The sequence below is a fragment of the Cordyceps militaris genome (assembly GCF_000225605.1).
Source record: "Cordyceps militaris CM01 unplaced genomic scaffold CCM_S00003, whole genome shotgun sequence".
Classification (NCBI taxonomy): Eukaryota; Fungi; Ascomycota; class Sordariomycetes; order Hypocreales; family Cordycipitaceae; genus Cordyceps; species Cordyceps militaris.
In genome coordinates, this window is record NW_006271971.1 from 544,824 (window position 1) to 558,456 (window position 13,633).

The window sequence follows — 13,633 nt, forward strand, 5'->3', positions numbered from 1 at the left end:
CCTTTCCGGCTTTTCGGAAACGAGGCAAGGGAGGGTTCCTTTGTCCATCGTAGGGTACCATTCTACGCCCATTGTTTTCCACGGCAAAACTCGTCGATTAGCGAGCCCTTCTCGGCTTGCTGTTTTTTTTTCCTTTACCCTTTTCTTCTTCTCCCTTTGAAACGGTGTTTCAGTTTTTTATTTCCCACGCTTTCGAGGAACTAGAAGTTTCAGTTTTTTATTTCCCACGCTTTTGAGGAACTAGAACATCTTGCCGTTCTCCTCTTCCCCGGCGGGGAATTAGGAAAAAAAAAACCCATGACAAAAACTCACCATGACAAACCGGCACTGTACGCGAGGTAAAAAAGTAACGTGTCGGTTCAATGTATCCATCCCCAAGGGTGCATATATTCCTGAGCTTACTTTTAAACGTCCGTGTTCCTGCAGGCAGAAAAAGTCCCACCGCGGGGGGACGCTGACACCTCCAGGAACCAGTTTCTCATGATAACTATGTATGCAGCTAGAAAAAATACTGCACCGCGTACATACGAGGTATCCGCCGTACCTTGATATCGAGGCGGGTGGATGTACAGCTGTCCCTTGACACACAGACGCACATGAACGCGGGGGAACAACAAAAAGAAAACAAAGCTCTCCCCCCCCCCCAAAAAAAGTCCCCGAAAATGGGTGTGTATGATAAAGCGGCACACACCTTGTAAAAGGAAAAAAAAACCCCGCTCGACTCTGCCCCCCCCCACAACAAAACCGGACTCGGCCGTAACAACGACGGGAGGGCAAAAAGTTTCTTTTCTTCTAGTAAGACTACATACGAAATCCATCGTCAAGATATCATCATGACCAGTTTTCTTTTTTCCCTCTTCTCACGTCCCGTACCTGAGTCCCGCCGCCCCGCATCGTCCGTGTGTCCGCTTTCCTGCTGCATCTGAAAAAGGGTCTGGAACAAAAAAAAGGGAGACGTACTGGGCGATGCTCAGAAATGAAGCAACATAGACGGACGAAAATGATAGACACAACGGCTGTTTCGTGCATGGCCCTATAACTAGCAATCGCAAACAACCCGTGGTAGTTCGCCTTGCCTTGTTCTCTCGACGTTAGTGTGAGAAATGTAGACTACTGCAAATGACTGGTCTCATCCTTTGTCCAAAAAGGGAGTATTTCCAATCTCATAGTTGGCGAGTCTCTCTTCTTCTCTCCTTCTCACCTACCTTTTCTGTCGCAATCCTATGACCAAACGATATATCGTAGCGTATGAGTTTGATACACGTCTGGCACCCCACTTGCCCAGGCACTGTCTTGCACAATAGTCAATATTAAGACACAAGTCAGACTTTTCAATCTCAAAACAAGATTGCACCTTTTTTTCGCGTCTTTCACTTCGGGAAAGCCCGTTTTTTTACCCGTCTCTGTAGAACCTTCCAACACTTGTTCGCTCCCTCTCGCTCGCTACCAGGGCATTCCCTGTCGCGAATCGTGGGTCTCTCGGCTTTTTTGTCCACGCCCCCCCCCCCCCTCGATTGCCTTTGTAGTAGTTCGAAGCTGTCCCAGGTATCTGAATCATCTGAATAGTTCCTTTGTCCTTTTCTTCCATTTTTGCTTGCACCGTCATCTTGGTAACGTGCACTCCACGTTTCGATCGCGTGTACGGAGTAGTGTTGCACAATCAAGCGTCAGTCTTACATGCCCGTACCCGCTGGAGAAAACGGGTACATCGGAGCATCGACAGACAGTATACTGGTAACTGTTTATTAGTAGACACTGTCGAAGCTAGCTTGTGCGACATCTGCCGTTCCCAATGACCTTTTCTCGCTTGAATACGAGCTATTATCATGGTCCAACGCCGAGCTGAGGATTTTTTCCCAAGGATTGTCATATTCTGACCCTGGTATTGAGGCAAGAAAGGCTGCATATGACGTGTGGCTATCAGTTGAGAAAACATGACCAATGTTGCAACGCAGCGAGTGGGTGCATAACAGAAAAAAGGGTCCCCGATTCCCCAAACTTGGCGGACCAAGTACCTGGTTACTGGGGGCTCGTTGATCTGTCACTCTTCTGGCTCGCCTCGTCATCTTTGGCTGTGGTTGTGAGAAGGAGGACGAGGGTTGCGGAGCCAAAATAGAAGTGTATACTGACTGATGTGCACTGCGCGTACAGACGTGCATCGGCAGCATGACGGGTTGCGAAGCCGTGCATGCGGATCCCAAGCCATAATTCCACCAACTCGGGTTTGCGAGATACAGCCTGCGGACTTTCTTTTCTCGCTGCACATGCCTGGCTAGTAGCAAATCCCACAGCAGAGGTTGCATGAAGCGCCAGCCACTCCCCTCTTTCCCACCCAAGGGAAGGGTCTTGTGTTTGTGTTCCGCTTGTCTGGTTCCGGACAATGGCGCAAAGATGCAGGCGTTTTCTAGCTGAGCCTCGGTGGGCTCCAGTCATAGTGGTGTCCAGGGCTGTTGTCCTGTGCTTCGGGAGAATCCCTCCTTCGAGCGGCCCCTTCACATCATTCATCATGAATTTTTCTGCTTCTCCAGTCTCTTTTGAGATGATGGGCAGGCCCCACGCAACCACACCGATTGTTAGTCGCCGTGCTAATCAGTTAGTCTAAGCCGCCGGCTGGTCCATCGCCCGCGCTAGACAGGGGAGTTCTGATGCGAATTGTGATCTCTCTCTTTCTCAAGTCCTCGCTGATGGTTTTTTGGCACACGGCAACCAAGCTGCCCAAGCTGCCCAAGCTGCTCAGTCGTGCTGTCTGCGCGGCTGGTGGTAAATTATAAAGCCGCCCCATCGTTTCCGCGTATTGCGTGCCTCCCAATCGCTTTAGACAGCTGATCATTGCCCCCCAAGGATCAAGTCACTGTCATCGATCGCTAGAGGCGTCCAAGGCTTGCAGCGTGCAGGATTCGTCCCACCATGACTCTGAAAACTGTTTTCCTCTGTTTTTTCGGGGATCTTCATTGTGGCTTTCCACCACTGTGGCTGCCATGAGTACCAGATTATCCTTACGGCAAAGTATCAAATGACAAGCTGCCCTGTCGCGTACATATCCGTCGCCGGGGTCATATCCGTTCATCACATATCGCATGCACATGCAGCGGATATTTCTGCTGCGTGGGTGACGGACCAGAGAGTCTGGGGGGACTCTCAATCGCCAAGGTTCACTAGTCAGTGTCTTATTAGACCGCTGTCAGCATTGCCTTTTTGGAGCCGTTTCCTGCCGGCTGCACCTTTGCCATTGCGAATTGCGACGGGCACATCTCTCCGTGTTCCTGATGCTGGACCCTGAAGCGGTCCCAGTTTGGTCCAGTTGCAGAACAGTCCTTGGATGCCGATGTCTCGCCGCACAATACGTCGCTTGGTTGTAAAAGCTCGTCAGAAGGTGTACAGATGATGCTCTCCACCCGCCGTTTGCCGTCATGGACCCAGGCACCAGGCAGGGTACTTGCAGGAGGGCCACAATGGCTGCAAAGGTCGTCGTGCATTGGCTCGTCATGGACTCGGCTCCCACCGAACCGGATACTGGGGCATCCTCTCCCCGGGACCCAGCAACTTCGCACATGCCCACATGACTGAATTTTTAATCTATCTCGTCTTCGCACGACTGGGCGTGTCAACATGAGCATGGAGGGCCACGACACCAGGTGCCGGGTTGCTGGTAGGCTCGCTGGTCCCAATCCGTAGTATACCTGCCACAGTTGATATCATGCTGGGGCTGCTGTCACGTATATTGTTTGAAGATGATTGCCAATAAATTAATCACACCAGGAGGTGCAACCTTGACATCCGGGGGCTGACGCATTCGTGTTCTTTTTGTCGTTACGCCCCGGCCAAGGTCCTGCCTATTTTTGTCGCACGGGGCGGCTTGTCTTGGTCATTCAAGTTTAGCCCAACGGCAGAACGGAACTAGAATCATTGAGCGACCAAAAAATTCTCCTTGGTACGGGTAACAAATGATTAGCACCTCAATGATGCCATGTTCTGTCTGAGTCATGTGATTAGCGCGTAGCTAATTCGGGCCTGTCAGTACATAACTGGCGGCAGCCAAGATCAAGCCATTCAGCTCATCGACAAGTACTCCGTAATTATGTGGTGTCCAACAGCGCTGCAAACCTAACGCAGCACTGCCGTGTAATGAGTGAGCATTTGGCGGTATTTGGAATAGAATGCCAAGCGTTGCGCTGCTAGGCAGTGATAACTCTTCGTAGTTAGCAATTGCGCCTTTGTTGAGTAGAAGGTGGCCACCAATGCAGTATGGCACTGAGCAGCCACCCACCCACGTTCTCGGTGCAATGTAGGCGACAGATCACATTCTGTCGCGAGGTGCGTAACCGCCAATTGGCTTGAAAGCCGGAAGCTAGCAGCACCAGGTTGCGGGGCAGCGCTATTCTCATTCTCTTGAGCACTTGCGCATTCGAGTACACTGTCAAAGGGCCCTCTGGAGGACTTTTCGTTGTCCCGGGGAAATTGACGTCTCCAGATGTGTTTGACCACAGCTGGTGTTTTGAGCAAGCCATATAGCTACTAATCATCACAGGTAGCATTTGACAGGTGTGTGGTACTCTCGAAATACATCTCCGGGCCGTGGTGGACACCACAATCCTGCCCAATTGGAGTCTGTGTGTTCCTTGCCAGGGCGACAGAGCTGAGCCAGCTGTAATAGTAAATTCCCAAGCTCTGGGGACGCCGCTGCAAGCCACAATTTCAGGGCTTCTGAAGGGCTCGGAAGTGTGCTTGTGGCGCCTGCAACCACCAACGAGCAGTGGAGGAGGCTGAGACTCTTGTCGCCTGGGCTGGCGTCCGAGGAATTTCGCACACTGATGTCGCTGCTCCTCCACGATCGACTAACAGCGACGTTACGCTGCTCCCGTATCCGCCTGCCAGGTAGCGGGTAGATTCTGTCATCTATTTTGATTATTTTGTACCTGACATCTTGATCCGGCGTTGGCTTGTTTTGGTGGTTGCGTGGCTAGCTGTGTCTTTATTAGCCCGTCTTTTCTAGGCATGGATTGGCATACCGCAAGAAGAGATGACGACGCCATTGTTAATCTTTGTTGCCATCTTATTGAAAGCGAGGGCGTTGTTGCGAGTGCGACACTGCAGCTGTCCGGTGAGCGGCAAATGACGTGGAGATTGTTCTGGTTGCTGCTGCAAGTAGCGAGTCATATTGTCACTAATACATAGGATCATGTCGATAAAGCTTCTCGCAAAATGATACTTCTCGTAAGCTTGGTCAATGGGCCATGGCAAGTCCGGCCTGCTTGTCCGCCTTGCAAGTCAGCGGGAAAGCCCGTCATTTAGACTTTGGGGCATGTAACGGTGTAGATGCGAACAACAACCCGAGTTCGAAGATTGATCGAACGATGGTTGCCGTCATACGAGGGTTGAATGTTGATGCTGCTCAATTTCCTCGTGCACCTTTCTCGACAACCATTTGGCCATCACCATCCAACCTTTGCAGGCCCTTTTACCCTTCTAGTGAACTTGGATGAAATGTGCTGCATGTGGCTTTTGACCTAGCTACGAATGACGTGCAACTGCAATCAGCACTGCGCGATTCGCACTGCCCTGGAGAGCGATCGGAATCGCTGGCAGCAGTTACCTCTACTGAACGGAAAGCAGCGATTCCGCGCCATAGGCACTGTAGGCCCATGGGCTCGGGCTAATTTATTAGTAGCTCTTCACCAGCCGTGAGGCGGTGCCCCACGGCACGGCAGCGGCCGTTTGCATAAAAAGTCAATTGTCAAGATCTGGGGGCATGCCACATCCTGGTTCTGAAAGTGTGGCAGACATGTAGCTTTTGCGGCTACAGTGGGCGCGCAAGTACGGCGATGAGTGGTAGAACTTTTGGGGCAGCTTCGACGTGGCATCATTTCGAAAACCCGCTGGTTATTTTGAAGTGATTCTGAAGTGATTCTGAAGGGATTCTTGCAATTAGTTAGCGGGCACCGAGGAAGAGCAAAGCTGACGAGGGCTTTTGATGCAGAGAACCATAAATCAGTACACTGGGGTTGGGGAGCAACAGCGCTGAGGTGATGAGTGAATAGACAGCTGGTGGTGACCATCAATCGGTGCAAGCCACCCGGCCAATCGCGCGAATTGCTGACCACAGTATCCAGAGACTTGGTATTGTGAGGGGCACAAGGGATATGCCGTCTTGGATGGCGCGGCTACCACTGCAGGGAGCAACAGATGGCTGCATAAGAGCCACTTTAATAAGCAGCAGCCAAAACTCTCCCTGAAGTGGTGGCTGAGTGTGAGAGAAGAAGCCTAAGCCCAACAGGGCAATGAGCTTTGCAAGCAGGCAGAAGCGGGTGATCAGTTGGGACGCCGATCCCGTCCCGACTGTTTGGATGCCGTAGCTCGCTATTGGCCAGGAAATGCACCATGCATTTCCTGGGGGTTCGCCGAAAATGGGCAACTCTGTACCCCATTGATGGCACTTGTAACGCGAAGCGCATCACCAGCCGCATCGTTCGTCGGGCAACTGAGCTGCTTGACGGCGGAGCCTAGAGAGAGTCTTACGACAGACAACCTAGTAGCGGAGTCATGGGGGTACAATTCGAGATTACAGCATTCGCAGACGTGTAGAGCACAGTGCCGTGTGGTGTCCTGCGGCGATGCTAGTTGTGAGCTTGGTGCTAGTACGGATACAAGCAGAGCGCATGAGTGCGTATGCGGCATCCGGAGCGATGTGCTGGCAAGATGCGGGACAGCGTCGTGTTGTTCTAGCTCGTGTTGGCGCGGGTAAAGAAACGGCAGAGCACACCACCAGACCAGGAAAACGGTGGAAAGTGGCCGGTACTAACGTTAGCAGCAACGGGCAACGTCCACAACGAAGCTCTTGAATTATTCGTCACAACTTATTATTGAAAATGAATATGGTGGAGGGTCCAAGTGGTAGATTCAAGCCGAGGGGGGCGTGGCGGAGCTTGGCCAACGATGACGAGCTTCGAAAAAAAAAGTTATCAGTAGTATTCGTAGGCACGTTGCACTGCTCCGTACCACGGGGTGAATATAATTGATAGTTAGTCTCTCCTGTAAAGCTGAAGCAGGGCAAGAGACCTTGTTTCGGTCTCCACGGATGCACGGTGCAGTGCACCATCTAGGTGCATGTTGAGGCTGGCGTTGCGGAGCGGGAGGGACTCGGAACACGGTACAGATAATATTGTAATAATAATGAGAGTAATAACAATATCTGTCGGAAGTGGGTGTCAGCAATCAAGAGACGGCGGCCAGATCGGACGGGGCTACGGACCTGATTCATGGGCTCGGACGTAGTTAGGCCCTGCAGGTGGGATTCTTTTTTGCGAAAATGTGACAGCTCTTTGGAGCTGGAGGGGCCCCAGGAGACGACGGGTACAAGAGAGTCTCCAGATTCAGCTGCGGATAAATAGTTAATGGCAGCGGGCGGTGGCAATTGGCCCAACATTGGATAGAGGCAGTGTGGCTTGTGCCGTTTGCTGGCGAAAGCGAGAAAGCGAGCAGTGAGGTGGACTGAAGACAAGCGAGTTCTTTTTGTCCTTGAACAGGTATGGGGTAGTGATGAGATGCGGAATGCTCGCGCCTGGCAGACGGGCACAGACGATGCGTTTAGCAAGTTGCAAGTTGCTGCAGCGAATGCAGTGCGGCCGCAGATGGTGATGGTGCAGGTGAGCCTGTGATGGATGATGGGACGGAAGGATTAAGGATTGAGGCTAATGGACGGGATGGGGTACTTGGGAATGTGTGGATAACAAAGGGGAAGGTGAGGTACCTGGGCTAGGCAGGTGGGCTAGGGAGGGAAGCCGCCGGGCCGTCGTGGTAACGAACCCAGTCATACGAATACAGCGCATGCAGGCAGCTGCAGGGCGAAGAGGCAGGTGGACGGGGTACTGTGGGTACAGCGTCTCGCAGTAAGGCGGTCATGTCCTCGCAACGACAGGCCTTGTAATTTGTACAGTTTGCAGCTCCAGTGTCGTCCAGCGTGCTGAAAAGCAGCCCGCTACAGGTAACGGGCTACAGGTGCCTCGGCAGGGAGCTGGCCAGCCCGCCGCCACTGTGGCCCGGTGGGCAGCTCAGCTGTCCCTGGTAGCTTGGATGGGCTTGCGCCTTGATGATGATAAATGACATTGATAATACATAGCAGATACAGGCAAGGTCCTCCGCACAGCCTGTCCATTCACAGCCAAGTCCCAGGTCACGTCACCGAGCGCCGTGTTATTGCTGCCATGTTGATATTCAGAGTGTGCTCGGCAGACCTCGGCTAGCACAAGCCGTTCGGTGTGCCCTCAGCAACCGCAGCCATGGCGCCAACAATGGCAATACTACGGATAGTCGTCTCTTGTTCTCTGATCCGATGGACTGTATCCGTGTTTATCTCATCAGTACGAATTATTACTCAGCGATAATTCCATCAGCAGCTTTTCATCTTTTATCTGGCCCGAATTGTCGGTCCCACCACACACACACCCTCTTGCCCCTGCCAAAAATAAAGGGCCCCACATAGATCCCTGTGCTGCTACCATGACGCCTCGCCGCTTTAACCTCGCTCGTCCTTCCCCCTCTTGCGAGAATCCGTACAACGTACAACACCACGACTGCTGCTGCGCACACACACCTTGTGCCTCCCATCGACCCTCCCTCGTCCTTTCATTGGACTCTCCGTCGGCCCTGGCTCTTTTTCGTCTGAGACTCCCTCTGGTATCGCCGTGCCTCGGCCGCTAATCACTTTGCTCACCAGTCGCCACCATGTTCATCGTCCACAACGCTCAGCTGGTCTGGCAATATCCAAAGAGCTACCCATTCGAACGGCGCAAAATCATGACCCAATCCCATCTCTTACCTCGTGGCCGTCGCTCCTCGATGTTCGCATTAAGTCATTTCCACCTCGTATCGTCGTTCCATGGCGCTCGACGACTCCGAGAGATTATGATGGATGAGGGAGAGCTCCCAAGCCCGGCCCGCCCAAACCACTTATTTCGTGGCTGCGTTATATAGCCGGGAGGCTTTCCAACGTCTACTCGGCGTCTGTGTTCAAATCTTTTGCCCGCCGGATCCAATTGTCCCGGCAGTCTGGCCTATTCCCCCCATCCGCCTCGCATCCGCGTCGACGGAGCACCGCCCACCCACCCCCAGCCACGAACTTCCTCCCTTGGACCCTTCTGGCCACTGGCTGTCCAGAAGATGCCGCAAAACGCCTGGTTTTGGTGGCTGCCTCCTCCACAGGTAGCGTCGTGCTTGGCTTCTGCCACCAAAATGGGACGAATTGTCTTGCTCCATCGATGCCGGCGCCCGTCTCAAGAAGTACTCTGCCTTAGTTGCGCCGAACCCCCCCAGCTCTCTTCAGGCCATGGCGCTTTCATGGCACTGGGTACTCCGTACGGTACTGGTAGTTGTCAGTAGATGACAGGTCAAGTACAATGGCTCCGCGGCGTCTGTGGTGGCCGTGCCTTGCGGTGCTTCTGCAAGATCCTGTACGTACTCTTCGGCGCTCCTCTCCACCCTTCAAGAGCAAGCTAACTAACTACATATCGAGTAGCCAGTACCGGTAGCGTACTGGTAGCGGCGGACTTGTTGGTCATTATCCGACTCTTCTGTACCTTTTTGTCTACACACCAAAAGCATTAGCCCGCATCTCACCCGCTCAGCTCGCCCACCTTGACCTGTCTACGAATAACGAGTTAACTACTGGTACTAGCCAGCCTGGCTTGGCCGGCGACCTCGATCGCAACTCGTCCCACCTTCTTACCCACCACCCCTGGTCCATCTCTGAACCTCTGAAGCAATACGCCGTCCGTGCCCTCTCCTCTGGTCTCTTGCTATTCATACTCCGCCCTCATCCGTTCCCTTGCCACCCCTCCCCCCCCCGGCCCGGCGCTCCTCACACACCTCTCACTCTCACCTCCCACACCAGCCTCACACACCACACGCCCTGGAACCCTCTCTCGCCTCAGATACCACCTCAACAAAGACGCCCATTATGGGTACATCTCAAGCCTGCCAGCCGCGATGGGACCTGACCCCGGTGGGCGAGAAAAAAGCCACTGCTTGCCTCTGGTCTAATGCAGGCCTCCTCTGAGCCAAGATCTCCGACCCAGAATCCCGGTCCACTCCCTGTCCTAAAACTTACACCACTCTGGACCTCTCTTGTCTAACTCTACACCTGAATGCTTGCTCTGCAGCCTCGCCGGATACTTAACCCCCTCATCCACCACGTCAAGACCCCCCGTCCGCCTCTACAAAACATCTCGAACATATATACCCTCATTCCCTCCGCCTTTCTTCATTGCCCCTTCCTTGCTTCATCGTTTTCGCATCATAGCAACAAGCACTTGCATACATCGCCAACATTTGCATACTTGAGAGCATCATATACCACTCTTCTGCATCCTGCTTGCTTTGCCTCTCGGCTTCTCCTGTATACCACCGTCGCTCCCTGCTCCCATGAGCAGAATCAATACATCGCACACAATGGCTCTCACTGCTCAACCCGCCGCCCACCCCAACTGGGGACGCTGGCCGCAGAACATCCCCAACGACTTCAACATGATGGACGGCCAGGGCTTCCTTCCCTACGACTCCCGTGGCCCTCCTCAGATGCAGCAGCCTCAACGGCACATGGCTCCCCAATATGTTGTTGGCCCGGCTTACAACCCGCAACCAACGCCTCCCACCTTTACCACCCCTCAATACCAGGGTCCCGCGACTTTCCAATATGTGCCTTACCACAGCCCGTCGCCCACTTCGCCTGTTGCCTCGCCCTTTCGCAATGACTACCAGGAGCGCCAGCTACCCCAGGTTGACCAGGGCCGCATGATTTTCCAGCGCGACTCCAAGTCTCTCCACGAGATGCAGGCTCCTTCTCCTTCTACTCGCAGCGAGTCTCGGGGCTCTGTCAGCCGTTCTTCTGTTTCTTCGCACCCTACCGCCTCCGCCAAAACGATTACCTACAACGAGACCCTCAACCCCGTTGACCGAGTCAACTTTGACACTGATGTCGATGAGCTCATGAAGGCTATCCAGAGAAAGAAGTCTGAGGCCAAGGTCGAGGCCTCCCAGGGCCCTACACCTGCTCACACTCCCCGCGCTGACCACACAGAGCCCTCGTCTCCGTCAAGTATCGCCGCCCCAGCTGAGAGCAAGCCCAAGAAGAAGTGGGTTTGCGATGGTCCTAGCTGCCACAAGAGCTTTGTTCAGAAGACTCATCTCGACATCCACCGCCGCACTCACACCGGTGCCAAACCCTACGTCTGCACCAAGGAAAACTGTGGTCTTACCTTCTCCCAGCGAGGTAACCTCAAGACACACATGCGCCGCCACACTGGCGAGAAGCCCTTCTGCTGCCGCATCTGTGGCAAGACTTTTGCTCAACGTGGCAACGTCCGCTCCCACGAGGAGACTCACAAGGGCATGAAGCCATACGTTTGCAAGCTCGATGACTGCAACAAGACCTTCTCCCAGCTGGGCAACATGAAGACGCACCAGAACAACTTCCACAAGGAGACCATTCAGAGGCTGATTGCCCTGTTCGTCAAGCTTGCTGCCGAGGGCGATATTCCCGAGGAGCACCAGGAGCTCTTTGAGTACTTCAACGAGCACTATAAGAACAGCAACAAGGGTGTCAAGGGCCGCGGCAAGGCACGCACCGTGGCGGCGCGCAAGCCCAAGGGTCCGCCCCGATCTCAAAGTCTCTCTTGCCCGGTTCCCCAGCTGCCTTTGCCCCAAATTCCCCGGCACCACAGCCTATCTGCCTACGACCTGTCGAGCCAGACCACCACCCCTGGCATGGCCAGCATTCCCAGAACGCACAACCCCGAGTACGCCATGTTTGACCAGCCCGACGTCCTCTACGAGGAGGACCACAGCCACATGAGTTTCACCGACCGCCTGTACTAAAGGACAAAACTATTATGATTACGAAAAACAACTCGAAACAGCGCTCGGGTGCAAAAGTCGACTCTAGCGGTTGGAGCTGACACGACGTGAACGAATATACTTATGACTGCGCATGGCTGACCTGGCGGGGACGATTTACTCTGTCAACAGTCAGATCCCGCCCAGAGTCTTGGGAAAGTTTCTTGTTTGGCGCTTTTGCTCTTGGATGCGATTTGATTTTGGATCTGGACTTGAAAAAATTGGCGATTTGAGGCGGCACACGAGGCGTGTCTGTGACTTGCATCGCGTGGAGCGTTGCAACGGCAGCAACACGATCCCAAGGAAAAGTTGGGGGGGTATTCTGTCTTTACTAATGGCTTTATTGTTTCGTTTGGCTGTCTGAACTATCACTATTGTACTGCGCCGCCTCTTTTTCATAGCTGCTTGTTGTTGACTCTACTGAGTTGACTGTACTCGTTCAGCATTTCGGCATATCTTATCTTTTACCATATATCACTTTTTTGCCTGGCTTTTCTATATATACCAAAGGTCGAAAGGGTTCCATTGCGGGGAGTGCGTCTCTGGCCAACACGTTTCCCAGAGAGGTTATACAGCACTTGCGAGACAGTGTTCGCACTCCGAGGAAGTAGTACAAAACCGAAAATCTACAACACATATCTCTCAATCGATCAACTTTGCCCAAGTGAAATGTGTGATGTTCGACACACGGTGTCATGCTTTCTCCGAGGACATGCCTCAAATATCCGGTGGCAGTGACTGTCCCGAGCTGTTCTAGGAGTGGTAGCGGGGTCAGCTCGAGGAGGGGGTTATGGACTGCCTGCCTGGTGCAGCTCTTCGCCTCGTTCTTTTTTTACTTTTTGGTCAGTTATCAATTTATCTCGCATGTCTATGGCATAGCCCGGCCCCATGCCGTGTAACTTAATACACGTCGCAAAATAAGAAAGTAGAGCGAGAGCCAGCCCTCACCGTTTTGCCTATTCCTTCCTGCTAAGGCTTGTGTCGCATCGGACCTGCATCTGGGACAGCATGATGAAGATGCCAGTCCGGTTGAGTGACTCAACTGACACTGTACATAGCTGACAGTCGCCTTGAGAATGATTCTCTCGAGTGGTTGCGCCGCCACCCAAGAAGTGGCCCAAGATGTACAGATTACACGCCCTCCACTAACACGTCTTGAGGCCCCCTGACCCCTAGTTCCATGGACAAGCAAGAATATAAGAGGAAACCCTACATGGGACGACTTGTAGCCGCACATACTCGAATCCAGGTGCTAGTGGCAAAAAGGAAAACTAAAAGAAGAAAAAACAAGTCCCTGATGCGCACGCCTCCTGTCCCGAGGTACTATGACGGGAAGGGCGGGATGGTTTTGACTGGCCAGAGTTCAGCGGACGCCACCACCACCAACACCTCCCTTGCGTCGAATGTCCTGTCCGAAAAGAGGTTACGAACAACCATCCAGTCCTAATCCGTCCACAAGCGGGAGGGGACGCGGCCGGGAAAGGAGGGGGGGGGGGGGTTGGACGAAACACGCGGCCGAGGGAAAAGAAAGTAAGGAGTGAGGGGGGGGGGGCAAAAAAGCAAAAAGTCTTTTTCTTGGCTTGGAAACGTAGAAAGAAAAAAGAGGATGCCGTCGCGGACCCCGAAGAGAGCGGAATTTAGTAGTAGAAGAAGCAAGGAAAATAGCTACATGCAAGTTGCTACTTGTGCAAGACGGACAGTTGTGCGTTTTTAAGCGAGCTTTGGATGGCCACTCGGCGCGTGTTGG

The 13,633-nt window shown here is 53.3% G+C and overlaps 8 protein-coding genes across 8 annotated transcripts; 3 read left to right on the forward strand and 5 right to left on the reverse strand.

The window, feature by feature from the left end:
* Positions 1-313: 313 nt before the first annotated feature.
* On the forward strand, positions 314-990 carry CCM_03771 (uncharacterized protein; the record flags this gene model as incomplete). The annotated part of the gene is made up of 2 exons (XM_006668919.1): positions 314-329; positions 842-990. 2 exons carry the CDS (start codon positions 314-316, stop codon positions 988-990), a joined length of 165 nt encoding a protein of 54 aa, XP_006668982.1.
* Positions 991-2,019: 1,029 nt separating this feature from the next.
* CCM_03772 (uncharacterized protein) lies at positions 2,020-2,505 on the reverse strand (the record flags this gene model as incomplete). The annotated part of the gene is made up of 1 exon (XM_006668920.1): positions 2,020-2,505. The coding sequence occupies one exon, from the start codon at positions 2,503-2,505 to the stop codon at positions 2,020-2,022; it is 486 nt and encodes a 161-aa protein (XP_006668983.1).
* Positions 2,506-2,593: 88 nt separating this feature from the next.
* Positions 2,594-2,782, reverse strand: CCM_03773 (uncharacterized protein; the record flags this gene model as incomplete). Its single annotated transcript, XM_006668921.1, has 1 exon — positions 2,594-2,782. The coding sequence occupies one exon, from the start codon at positions 2,780-2,782 to the stop codon at positions 2,594-2,596; it is 189 nt and encodes a 62-aa protein (XP_006668984.1).
* Positions 2,783-4,104: 1,322 nt separating this feature from the next.
* Positions 4,105-5,181, reverse strand: CCM_03774 (uncharacterized protein; the record flags this gene model as incomplete). Its single annotated transcript, XM_006668922.1, has 3 exons — positions 4,105-4,512; positions 4,565-4,896; positions 5,010-5,181. The coding sequence occupies 3 exons, from the start codon at positions 5,179-5,181 to the stop codon at positions 4,105-4,107; spliced, it is 912 nt and encodes a 303-aa protein (XP_006668985.1).
* A 326-nt stretch (positions 5,182-5,507) lies between these two features.
* CCM_03775 (uncharacterized protein) lies at positions 5,508-8,103 on the reverse strand (the record flags this gene model as incomplete). The annotated part of the gene is made up of 5 exons (XM_006668923.1): positions 5,508-5,528; positions 6,074-6,433; positions 6,997-7,029; positions 7,250-7,649; positions 7,994-8,103. The coding sequence occupies 5 exons, from the start codon at positions 8,101-8,103 to the stop codon at positions 5,508-5,510; spliced, it is 924 nt and encodes a 307-aa protein (XP_006668986.1).
* A 1,289-nt stretch (positions 8,104-9,392) lies between these two features.
* CCM_03776 (uncharacterized protein) lies at positions 9,393-9,992 on the forward strand (the record flags this gene model as incomplete). The annotated part of the gene is made up of 2 exons (XM_006668924.1): positions 9,393-9,446; positions 9,621-9,992. The coding sequence occupies 2 exons, from the start codon at positions 9,393-9,395 to the stop codon at positions 9,990-9,992; spliced, it is 426 nt and encodes a 141-aa protein (XP_006668987.1).
* A 451-nt stretch (positions 9,993-10,443) lies between these two features.
* CCM_03777 (zinc finger protein OZF) lies at positions 10,444-11,868 on the forward strand (the record flags this gene model as incomplete). Its single annotated transcript, XM_006668925.1, has 1 exon — positions 10,444-11,868. One exon carries the CDS (start codon positions 10,444-10,446, stop codon positions 11,866-11,868), a length of 1,425 nt encoding a protein of 474 aa, XP_006668988.1.
* Positions 11,869-11,968: 100 nt separating this feature from the next.
* On the reverse strand, positions 11,969-12,151 carry CCM_03778 (uncharacterized protein; the record flags this gene model as incomplete). Its single annotated transcript, XM_006668926.1, has 1 exon — positions 11,969-12,151. The coding sequence occupies one exon, from the start codon at positions 12,149-12,151 to the stop codon at positions 11,969-11,971; it is 183 nt and encodes a 60-aa protein (XP_006668989.1).
* Positions 12,152-13,633: the final 1,482 nt, after the last annotated feature.